Genomic DNA, 11,762 nt, shown 5'->3' with positions numbered 1-11,762 from the left:
CCCATGTGACCCCTGAGGAACAGATCCTCAAACGACCTTAAGAGTAAAAACGAATCAGTTTTATCTGGACCAACTGTATGGCCTTAAACATTTTCCAAAAGGAAAGTATAACCAAAAATTAAATGGACCAACATAATTTCATAAGAGTCCATATGTATAGCTAAAGGCTACATAACAAGCAACAATGCCAGACAAGCGATACCTTCTTCTGAGTTGATGGCCAGGGTGGCCCAAGGGATTCCTAGATAGTAACCCAGCATAGAACTTGGAAAATGAACAGCAGACCCCAATCTTATCTAAAGGACTATAGACAACTGATAATCACTAGATGAAGAACAGCTGACCCTCCTAAAACAAAGACCCCCCTAGATAGGCTGACTACATTCACCAGAAGGGCAAGTAGTGGGGAATGGCTGGGGGTGCTGACAACACAGCAGACAGTAGGAGGGATATCAGAGTATAAGGGCTCTAGTGGGGGAAGGAAGGCTATGGGAGGGTGCTACATGGGAAGTGGGTCTATAAATAAATAATAAAAAAAGAAAGAAAATTCTTCAAAGCATAAAAATTTCCTCCTTAGTAATTAGTAGATGTGAAAAACATTACGACTGAGATCCACCATTACCATTGAAATCTACCTGATGACTTTATATTCATGCTCAGATGCCAAGGAGCTCAGAAAGTAACTGACTGTGACTAGTAATAAGCAGATATATAGAGATTAGAAACACATGTACATCTTAATATCAATTGTATTAAAAACAAAAAATGAGTTTTTCTGTATGAAACAGTATATTTAAAAATGAAATGGAGATCTCTTTTAAAGGTTAAAACATCATTCAATTTTATGTATTACAGGGTTTATATTGAGTTCAATATTGTATAACTGTAGTGAGTCAACTGTGAATCTAAAAATTTACAGCCAATTTTGAAAAAGATACATCTTTGCTCTGGAAATTGTTATTGAATATCTTAATGCTGCAATGAAATGCTTCTTCTAATTATATGGCTATTAAATAAATAATTTTTAAAAATACACAAATTTTAAAAACCCACAAAAAAAAGCACACATTTAGGCACAAGTTGGAGTAAATGAGCCAGGCATGGTGGTGCATGCCTTTAATCCCAGCACAGAAGCAGAGGCAGGTGGATGTCTGTGAGTTCAAGGCCAGCCTGGTCTATATAGTGAGTTCCAGGCCAGCTGGGGCTATAGGGAGACTCTGTCTCAAAAAGTCCAAACAAGTCATAATAAATGACTCCAGTGGTTCCAGTAAATAATGTATGCATACACAGGATGAAATGGAGACACAAAGCAAACAGCCTGATATGCTAAAGTGGGGAGTTTGGCTTTGTCCTCAAGGCAATGAGATAGTGCAGAGACTGAGCATGTGACAGAGCTGAGTGGCGTTTGCACTGTGGCCACTCATACCATGGTTTAGCTCTTTCATCTCTTAATCCACAAAATCCACTACTGTCTCCTATGTTTGTCTTCTAAGGGTTTTTGAGAATTAAAAAAGATAAAACACATAAATAACTGTACTTTCTATAGTTGATAGTAAATAATGATAGTTTAGAAAACTTATAAGGCAAAAATATGATCAAGAGAAATGGTCACACTGAAAACAGGTGACAACACAGAAAGCTGTTGTAGTGATCCAGTGACAATAGTGGAAGTCAAGGCGGCATCAATGACAGCCAGGGTAGAATGGGTACAATGTGATCTGAGAGACGAAAGAGACAGTGGAGTCTGAGAGGCCCTGGTGTGTGGGCCTCGGGCAATGAAACACAAGAGAAGGACAGAATTTGAGGAAGATGGGGCATCAAAGCTGAAGCCTGTCTAGTCTGAGAATCTCAGGGGTGTCTGGGTAGTGATGTCCAGGGAACTTGATATGGAAATATATGGAAAGAAAAGAACGTCCTTTAGGGCTGATGGATTGAGTGAGAAGAGTAAGGGGTCAAGGATGGATCTTTAGCAGTGTCCGCATTTAAAGGGGCATCTGAGAACTGGAGCTGAGTTCTGAAAACAAACTAGCAAAGGTAAAAGAGGAACCAGCAGCAGCATCACAGTCGTCAAGCAGGGGTCCTCAACTGTGAAGAGTGACATAGAAATGTTCTGCTAGATGAAGTCAAAACATATCCACTGACTTTTACACCATAAAGGCCATTGGTGACCTCTGCAAGTGACCCCAGCAATTCCAGGAGTTAGTGGGATACCATCAAAGTTGCAGATGGTATGTGATATGTAGATTAGACGAAAACAGTCCCTAAGCACAGTAGAGGGGAGTGGGAGATCCAGAAATATTGATGGAGGCTGAGGAGGAGTGAGGAGCCTCGAGTTTTGTGACTTTTCATAGTATTCACCACTACTTATGAAGACCTTTAGATTTTCCTCCGTCCTCTCTGTGCTGGATAGCTTTAGTATCAACTTGACACACCTGGGTCGAGAGAGCCTCAATTGGGGAATTACCTTCATTAGACTGGCCTGTGGCCATGTTCATGGGGCACCTTCTTGATTGTTGAGTGATGTGGGAGGGCCCAGCCCACTGTGGGTAGTGCCACCCCTGGGCAGGTGGGCCTGTGTTGGGTAAGAGAGCAAGCTGAGCAGGGGCCAGGGGAGCAAGTCAGTGAGCGGCATTCCTTACGGCCTGTGCACCAGCTCCTGCCTCCAGGTTTCTGCCCTGAGTTCCTACCTTGGGCTACTGGATGAACTGTGACCCAGGATATGTAAGCTAAATAAACCCTTTCCTCCCCAAGTTGGTATTGGTCAGAGTGTTTTGTCACAGCAATAGAGAGACAAACTAAGACACTCTCTCTTTCCTTCCCTTCTTCCCTCCCTTCATCTTTCTTATAGTTTTCCCCATAACCTGTTGCCCTACCTGCTACTCTTTGGGACAGTCTGAAGCCCTCAGATAACTTCTGCATGAGTGAACATGAGTGGATGTACCCACTCACCCCCTTCATATTCCTTGCTGGAGGTGAAGCCTTTCTCCTACCTGTGGCTTTGGTAGCCATGCAGGCAATTGACAGCACCTTCCTAGGTGATTTTAACCACACTTAGTCCAGGGTGGACCTTGGGCTATTCATTTAGCTGCTGATTGCTCATCTACAAGGCTTGGCCCATACCATTTCTGTACCCACTCCTCAGGGAAACAGCTCTGTGTTCCTGATAGGGCTCAAAGCATACTATCTTCAGGAGCCCTCTCTGGCTTTCTTTGTCTTCATCCCTGAATCTATTTATGGGTCATTTTGCATTTCCTGAGAAGTCACTGAGAGGCATTCTCTATAATAATACATTGTCTCATGGGTAAAATTGTAAAGAACTGGGAAGAATCTCTATAGCAACTAATGCAGAATCCAGCGCAGGTCCTCAGCCAAGGCTGATGTGAAGAAGTAACAGGCTTTGAATCCATGCCAGACTGTAATTTCCATGAGAGTGACCCTGCCTGCTCTACACTCCACCCCATTGCCCAGAGCCAACTTGAATTAGCTCTATAGACAATGATAGAACATATAGTCTGTTCTGGAAAAGATAAGCACAGAGGCCAGCACGGAGCTAGGCAGAGGCATGCCTGCCCTGGTGGGAATGCAACAAAGAAACAAAGGCCACAACCACAGGCTGTGGCAGAGCTGTGGGATAAAGTGATAGAAAGTTTATGCTGTGTCCTGAACAAAGATGAGCAGTAAGTTTCCCTCTGCCTTCTCTTACTTAATAGCACCAGTACTCTTAAATTTCCTTTCCATGTGTAAGAGCTAGACTAAGGTGCCATGCTGTGCATTTCTCTGGTCAGTGGGTGTTGTTAAACCATCATTGCTCCAGCTTCTTCATCCCACCCACATGAGCCTTTTTGGAGGCTATCTGACCTGGCATTGTTCTGTTTTGCAGGTGAGCCGGCCCCATCCCAGTGACCATCCTCTCTTGATCCTCTTCGTGGTAGGTGGCATCACAGTCTCCGAAGCCAAAATGGTCAAAGACCTTGTGGCATCTCTGAAGCCAGGAACCCAGGTACTGAGTCATGGGTAATATGAACGGGAGTCCAGGGGCCGCAGTGGGAAGGGCGGTGAAGGCCTCCTTGTTCCTGTTCTCTGTCCTTTCTATCCAGTATCCTTCTCTCCCCCTGCTGCTGCTCTAGCGTGTTCTCCTTCTGCCTCCTGTCCATCCTCCTGGCCAGAGGAGCCCAACACGTCCCTAGAGCTTTTGTTCCCCATGGGTAAGGATCCACTACTTTAGCAAAGTCTATCCTAACTGGTTAAATTCCTACACCAAGCAAATGAACCCTAAATGGAATTCCTGTAGTTTACAAGTCAAATGTTCTCTGGGTAGGCAGGGTAAGGTAGGGAAGGGAAAAGAAGAGCACTCTATGTTCAGTCCTTTCCTTCCTTTGGGCTCCATGACCAAGGCACTATCACCTTACTCCTTACAGCATGGAATCTCCACAGTGCTTAACCCCTTCAGACTTTGCCCTGCTTTCCAGGGTCCATATAATTAAATGTATTTGTTACTTTTCTCATTGCTATGACAACATACCTGTCAGAAGCAGCTTAAGGGAGGAAGGATTGATTTGGGCTCAAGAGTTCAAGGGTTAAAAGTCCATCCTGGCAGGGAAGGTCTGGCAGAGAGCTCAGTCTGACAACAGCAGTATTTGGCACATGGTACTAACCAAGAAATGGGACCAGAGACAGGCAATGATATATAGAGCCTTCTAAGCCCACCCCCAAGCATCCCATGTTCTCCAGCTAGCCCACCTCCTAACAGTTCCACAACCCCCCAGAACAGTGCCACCACTGTAACACTGAGGGACTCCAGAGGCCCCTTCCCAACTGTTAGAGTCACTGTCAAGAACTTCCTGGTTTTAGAGAAGACACTGGCTATTACTAGAGACTCCCACACAGAGGGATAAACCCAAAAAGTAGCTGGATGGGCACGGGGCATTCTAACCCCATCCTGCCTGCCTGGGTGATGCTGTGGCCTTTGTGTCCTGCTTCCACCCATGCTCTTTATGTGTCCACACAGCCACCCTTCAGAGCCGTTCTCTCCTGCAACATCCCACTGGTTGCTCCAGGTTCTTCCTGAACCTCTGCTGCCATCTAAATCATGCTGTACAGTAAAGCTCTTTCCTGCCCACTGACTTCTCCATATTTATTAGCCCAGTCTCTTCCACCACACATGGATTCCTTGAGGACAAAGGCTGGGCCCAGGCCTGAGCACATGGCAGGAGCTCAGTGAGCCGGATGATTTGGTGAATTTATTGATTCCAAAAGAACAGATTTGGTAGAAGCAGTCTGTGATATTGAGTGACTGGGTTACCTAGTGAAGTCAAGAAGGCCTGGTCCTCTTGGTATCCAGACACCCGATGAGGAAAGGGAAGCTGGGTATTTAGGGAGCTATAGCAGGCTCTAATATGGGGAGTGGCCAGTTATTGGCTGCGACCATTTCTACTGTTATTATCACATTTTACAGTCACAGCTGATGATTTCTGGAAAATGAAAAATCCAGCCCTGTTTAGTATCCTCTCTGCCAGCAGAGCTAAGGATCTACTTAATGAAACTTTTTTTCCAGATCAAGAATCACCCTTCATGCTGTCCCTAATATGGTGAACTACATCCCTAACTCCTCAGAACAGCGATACACTGAAACAGTCAGACAGACATGATACTCCCCTCTCTAAAGGATAATGTGCAGGTGCTTTCAAAGTCTGTGACAGTATAGTGGCAGAGACCAGAATCTGCAGTGGTGTTACCATAGTCTGACCCTGTGCCCACTTATCTGCAGATGGAGCTTCTCGGAGCATTGGGGGCTTAAGGAACAGGATCAACCACTATTGGTCCTTTGTGCAAAAAAAAAATTTTTTTTAATTCCTTGAGGAGGCCTAGGATTCCCACTGCAGCAGGAAAAATAAAGGGAAGGCTATTCATCATAGCACCCTGGTGGCTAAGCTTGTGAAAGCAAGGGGATTATCTGAGTGCTGCTGGAGTGACACCTGCGGAGGCCCAGCCCCCTTCCTCAGACCTGACTAGCAGCTGCCCTTGCTGGCAGCTATTGGAGAGTTCATTGTCGGGAGCCATGCTTGCCATAAGCATTGGAAATTTGGAGAGTGTCACTTTAAGAGCTTCTGAGCTCTCTGCTTCAGTGGTCAGAGCTGACAGGCTGTACCTGGATGATAAATCAGGTCTTCTAGAAAGTTAGTTTCAGTTCGGCCTTCGTGCTGTCTCTATAGTAACCCTTTTGTTTCTGTTGGGAAGATTCACCTAGGTAACCCAAACTCCGGGCCTGATAAAAGGGACCTGTGGGACCCCCTCAGTAGATTCTTCCTTCTAAAGAGTGCTCTCCTCTCTGTACGTGCTGTCCCTTTAATAAATTCCTCGCATAACTTCAGACGTATGCCTGAGTGTCCTTTTTGTTGAAGACCCAAGCCTGGTGGGCTTGGGGGGCGTTCGACAGTTCATCCTCCTGATTTTAGAAGCACCTTGGAAAGCAGGCCTTGCTGTCTGAGCTGTAACCAGGACAGCCTGTGTACAAGCTCCATTCTCTGCTTTGGGGAGAGTGTGTGACCTCAGTGAAGGAGCAGCAAAGGCACAGCTGGCCCATCCACACAGCAAAAGCCTCCCTTCTGCCTTTGCCATCCCACCCAGGGAGGGCTGATAGGAGAAAGTAGACACATCTTACTTGACTAGACCAAGGAAAATAATTCCCCCAACCCACCCCAGATAGCCCCAAGACCACGGCAGGAGTCTTTGTAGGTCCCTGTCCTCCAATGCACTTGTCTCGGGCACTAGCCCTGTCTCCTCACTCTGCTGCATGACGATGGAGTTCTGTGACCAGATGCTCTAACACAATTCTGCATACATCTTTATTGATTCAAGGTGGCCTACATACCAGCCTGCTCCAAGTCATTGTACGATGATGGGATATCTTGGGGAGGGAGATCGATGACTTTAAAAGCAACAACCAAATCAGAAAAGACAAAGTGCAAAGGTGGTCTGGACTCTGGGTGGAACAAGCTCTTCAGGAGCCCCTGTAGTCCAGCACACTGGCCTCTGGGACAAAGTAGATCAAGTGGGTCACATTTTCCAGAAAGGATAACTGTCCCCCTGGATTAATGACCCAAACATTTTATGTTTCACACCAGTGTGACTATGTACACATGTGCACAGTACAGCATATGTGCAAGCAGGGCTAGATAGTGCCTCTAATGGGCTTGTATGCTCAAAAATAATTGTTGATGATGGATGAAGATGCATGTGGGCACCCATGCTGTGTGGCACTTTGGGGGAAATTAGATTTCAAAGAAGGGAAGAAAAAAATTGTACTCTCTGCTCTTTTGGACTCTCAGTATTAGAAATCAGAGGGCTATGAAATCCAAATCTTAGACTTTGCTGCCGCCTCCATGTTGAACAGAAATAGAACAGGAAAGGGCTGGCACCTGCAAATTATAGCATGGCTGGGGAAGAGGAAAGTCAGGGGGTGGGGAGGATACTCACTGCTGAGTGCCCCACTTGGCAGAGGGCAGGTGAGAGTAGGACAGCCAGGAGCTGAGGGGTCAGAGTTAGACTGTACTTAACCTGAAATTTGAATGATGCTGGGCCTGAGCTGAGGAGGAGGATGAGCAACAGCAACCCAAAATGAAGAATGAAGAAAAGAGAGGGGGAACTGGAGGGGAGAAGAAGGGATGATACAAAAGGGAGAAAGGAATAGAAAACAGAGAACAAGGACCCCGGGGGCAGTGCCAGGCAGCCCAGGTTTGCATCTATGCCTGGGTCATCTGAGGAAGGCCATCCCTATGAAACGAATTCTACCATGTGAAATCAGCCTCCACACTGGCTATGTTTAAAACACTTGCATTCCATCTGATAGGCCCATTTCCAGCTTTTCTCAGCTTTTTCTTATTCATTTTTTAAGTATCTTTCCTTTCTTCCCCCATTTAGAGCCATCAGAATTTGAAAGACTATTTAAGCCAAATAATGCAGACATGGCCTTGATTGAATTAACCAGAAGAAAGAAAAGAAATACTTTAAAGTAGTTTGATTACCAAAAATGACAGAGATGTGAAAATGCTCATGGACCATGACTGTATGCTTACAGCATGGCCCTGCTTGCGCTTGAAACAGCAACTTTCAACAAGTAGGTCTTTCATTAAATTGATATGAAGCAAATTTACTCAGAGCCATTTGAGCATCTCTTCCTAGACCTTCCTGGATGAAAAGCTTCTGGCTGATCAAGGCTATAGCCACTGCCTCCTTCACTGTCCATTCAATAGTTTCATTCAATGATTTATAGCAGGCCCTACTATGCATCAAACATTGTGCCAAGAAACAATGGAAAGACCCAGGGGAAGAAACGGGGTGCAATGAAATTAACAGCCATGGGGACACACTTAGGCTGGTAGGGGGTTGACTCAGGAAGGCTTACTGGGGCAGTGATGCCTGAATAAATAGAAAGACCACAGAAAGAGCAGGGGAACTCTGTTTAGATGAAGAAGCATCCCAAAAGAGCCAGTTTGTGAAGTCACAAATCCTTGAGGGCAGCTGGCACATGGGGCTAACCATGAAGGAGGCAAGGGCTGTAGAGAACACAGCAGACTTCCCAGAATGTCTCCTGAGGACTGGGCAAATCACTGGACCATCAAAGGGCAGTGAGAAGGTGGCTAGGATTTGAGGCCTGTGAGTAACACAATTAGATTAACACTTCAGAGCACACTGACAATTCTCCCTTCCCTGTATCACCCAAAGACTGCAGAAGTTGCAGGGAGGGAAAGCAGCAGAGGGAGCAAATAGCAGCACAGCAAGGGTGTAGGTAAGAGCAGCCACCACTGTAGGCCCTCCCAAGCCTGCATCAGGAGACAGGTTTTGCACGATGTTCATCTGAGGCAGATAGTATTATTCATGCCTTACAGATGAGGAAAGTGAGGCTTGGCAGATTAAGCGACTACTCTAGAGTCTGCCTCCAGAGTCCGCTGCCAGAGCTGTCAACTCAGGCTGAACATTCCTAAATCTGTGCTCTTCAACACTGCTCTCTGTGTCCTTGTGCTCAGCCCGCGTGCTCCTTTCCTCATAGGTCCCCTAACCCACCTCCTGAGCTGCCTTCTGTTTTCTATCTCTTTTCTCTCCGTTTTAACCTGACCCAGAGCAGACCCCAGACACCCTCAGCTTTGGTGCTCAGAAAGCTGTCATCTTATGGGCCTGCTTGTTTAGATGTGAGGAGCCTGGTCTTTGTGTTCCCACTCAGAGGAAACCAGTCGATCTCTGTCAGCCATGGCTGTGATCCCAGCATACAATCTCAGCCTCACAAATTCTTTGGACTCTGGTTGCTGCTCTCAGAGTTGACATCAACTGAATCTGTAGCCTTTCCCCTCCAAGTTCCTCAAACCTGCCAATAAGACTTAAGCTTCTTTGGGGGATTTTCTCCGGCTTCATTCCTGCTCTTACCTCAGCCAGAGAGGAATCCACCTGCTCTGCACTAACTCTAAGGCCCACGGGGGCTGGCAAGTCATGGGCAGAGGACAGTCTTCACTACTGGTCTCTTTTACTTCATGAGACTGCATCCAGAGAGTGTGCAAAGCATTTTTGTCCTTGTGTGTGCAGAGTGTGTGTGTGTGTGTGTGTGTGTGTGTGTAAAACAAATTCAGCTGTTGTTCCTTTGGAGCTATCCACCTCATTTTTGAGACAGGGTCCCTTACTGACCTGGAGCTCACCAAGTAGGCTAGCCTGGCTGGACAGCAAGTACTAGAATTATAGAAGCATGCTACTACACCCAATTTTTTTTACATGAATTCTGGGCACTGAACTCAGGTCCTCATGTGTATACAAGCAAGCATTTGGCCAACTGTGCTATCTCCCCAACCCTATATAAACATATTTAAATGGGCTTTCTAATTGTGGTTTGTGAATCCCTAAACAGTCCACAAACCTCCCCTAAAACTATATTTGAAATCTGATATATGAATATATGTATGTTTTTCTAGAAAATTCTGTGCTTACAAAAGATTCCAAAGGAGGTCTGTTACCCAGTACTAAGTCATAATAAAACAGTGGCTGCCAATTGCTGGGTACTTCCTGTGTTCTCCGAAGAGGAGATTATGTAATCCTGGTGATTCTGCTGCGAGCTTGGAATGTTCTTTTACTTTGGGGACAATGAGGTGGGTGAGCGAGGCTCCAAGTTAAGTGATTTTCCGCAGGGAGCCCAGCCAGTCAGCACGAAGCTGGGATCTACCCAGGTCTCTCTGGAAGCTACCATTGCCACCCATCTCACTGAGTTTGGTATAGAAGACATGGAATGAGCAGAGACCTGCTGCAGCATCACATTTAACCATGTCCCAGGTGACAAGGGGGTGCCAGTATTCACCCACTGTCCTCAAATCCTCTCTGCATAGCTTTCAAGGAAAAAATGGGAAGCACAGATTTCAGTGTATTTTTTTCTGCCAAAAGTATGACTTGATTGACATTAGCTGTATATTTTTAAGCTAGCTCTCTCTCAAGAACAAGTAAAATAGATGCTTCCAAAGCCAGTGCTCTTGAAAAAAGAGAGAACTTTTCAGTTGAAAAGTCATTTTTCAAAAACCAAAACCAAATTCTAAAATGCCTCTTTTGTCCTCCATCCCTTGACTGTGGTCCCTGCCGCTGTTCTTCTGCCATGAGTTGGAATGTGGGTTCTGTTTTGCATCAATGAGTGAATTGAATTTGGAGTTGATTACTTCACTGATTTGACTACACCTGGGATAACTTTGTACGCAGGCAGGTAGGATAGGGAAGTGGCCAGGTCCACCTGCACCTGTCCAATGCAGCATGGCCAAGTGAAGCCCAGTCATGCTACAATTGGACAGTTGCCTGTGGAATTCCTTCCTGGACTCCCTCCCCGTTCCCCATAGTCAGTTCCTCATTGAGGGGCACCCACTGCCTGCTTGGGCAGACCCTCACCTAGCCTTTACAAAGCATATTGCATACCCAGGCCAGCTCTGGGAACAAGTTCTCTTGGCATTCTAGAGAGAAAACAGTCTCACAGAGCCCACAGCTCCATGTGAACTAGAAGCAAAGTAGCCATGCTCAGGACCCTGACTATAGACTGTGGACCCTGGAGCCAGACACTTGGCTTCTCCTGACTCACCTACTTATCTATGTCCTCAACCAGTCACAACTTTCTGTACCTTTTTGTCCTCATCCACAAAAAGGGAATCATCAATGTAGCTGTTTCATAAGGAGGTGATGTGGAATACATGGAAATTAGAACTTTATATGTCATAAGGACTAATAAATATCAGCTAGTACCAGCATCATCATCACCTTCTTCTTCTTCTTCTTCATTGTTATGGGTTGAACTGTGTCCTTACCTAAAAAGAAAGATGTTGAAATTATAACCCTCTCCTTCAAGACCTGTGAATGTGACCTCTTTCAGAAATAGTCTTTGCAGATGATCAATAAACATGAAGCTTTTGGTGTGGACTCCAATACAATATGATTGTGCCCAGAGAAAAGGAGAAATTTGGGCACAGTGCCAGCCCACATAGAGGAAAAACAATGTGAAGGTACATGGAAATTGGGCTAAAGCCTGGAACACATTCTCCTTTGTAACCCTCAGAAAGAACCATTCTGCTAATACTTTGATCTTGGATTTCTAGTCTCAGGGGTGTGAGACAGTAAAATTACTGTAGTTTAAATCACCCAATTTTGTGATACTAAAAAACAAATCCAGTCATCATCATCATAGCATCCCCAAAATGGGGAGAACCCCAGAAACTGAGATCCAACTATTGCATTGGAAGTATGAAAGTTGG

General features: G+C 45.6%; 1 protein-coding gene across 1 annotated transcript in view; it reads left to right on the top strand.

The window, feature by feature from the left end:
* Window positions 1-11,762, top strand: part of LOC103745941 (sec1 family domain-containing protein 2-like) — a gene marked incomplete at its 5' end in the record, with an annotated part of 50,685 nt that overhangs the window by 37,150 nt on the left and 1,773 nt on the right. The window contains one exon of the mRNA XM_008847978.2: window positions 3,881-4,000. Within this exon, the coding sequence (XP_008846200.1) occupies window positions 3,881-4,000 (120 nt within the window). The remainder of the gene's footprint in view (window positions 1-3,880; window positions 4,001-11,762) is intronic.

The sequence above is a fragment of the Nannospalax galili genome, unplaced genomic scaffold (genome assembly GCF_000622305.1).
Source record: "Nannospalax galili isolate Female #2095 unplaced genomic scaffold, S.galili_v1.0 scaffold1424, whole genome shotgun sequence".
Lineage (NCBI taxonomy): Eukaryota > Metazoa > Chordata > Mammalia > Rodentia > Spalacidae > Nannospalax > Nannospalax galili.
The sequence above is the reverse complement of the archived record's forward strand: the minus strand, read 5'-3'. Positions and strand labels throughout refer to the sequence as shown.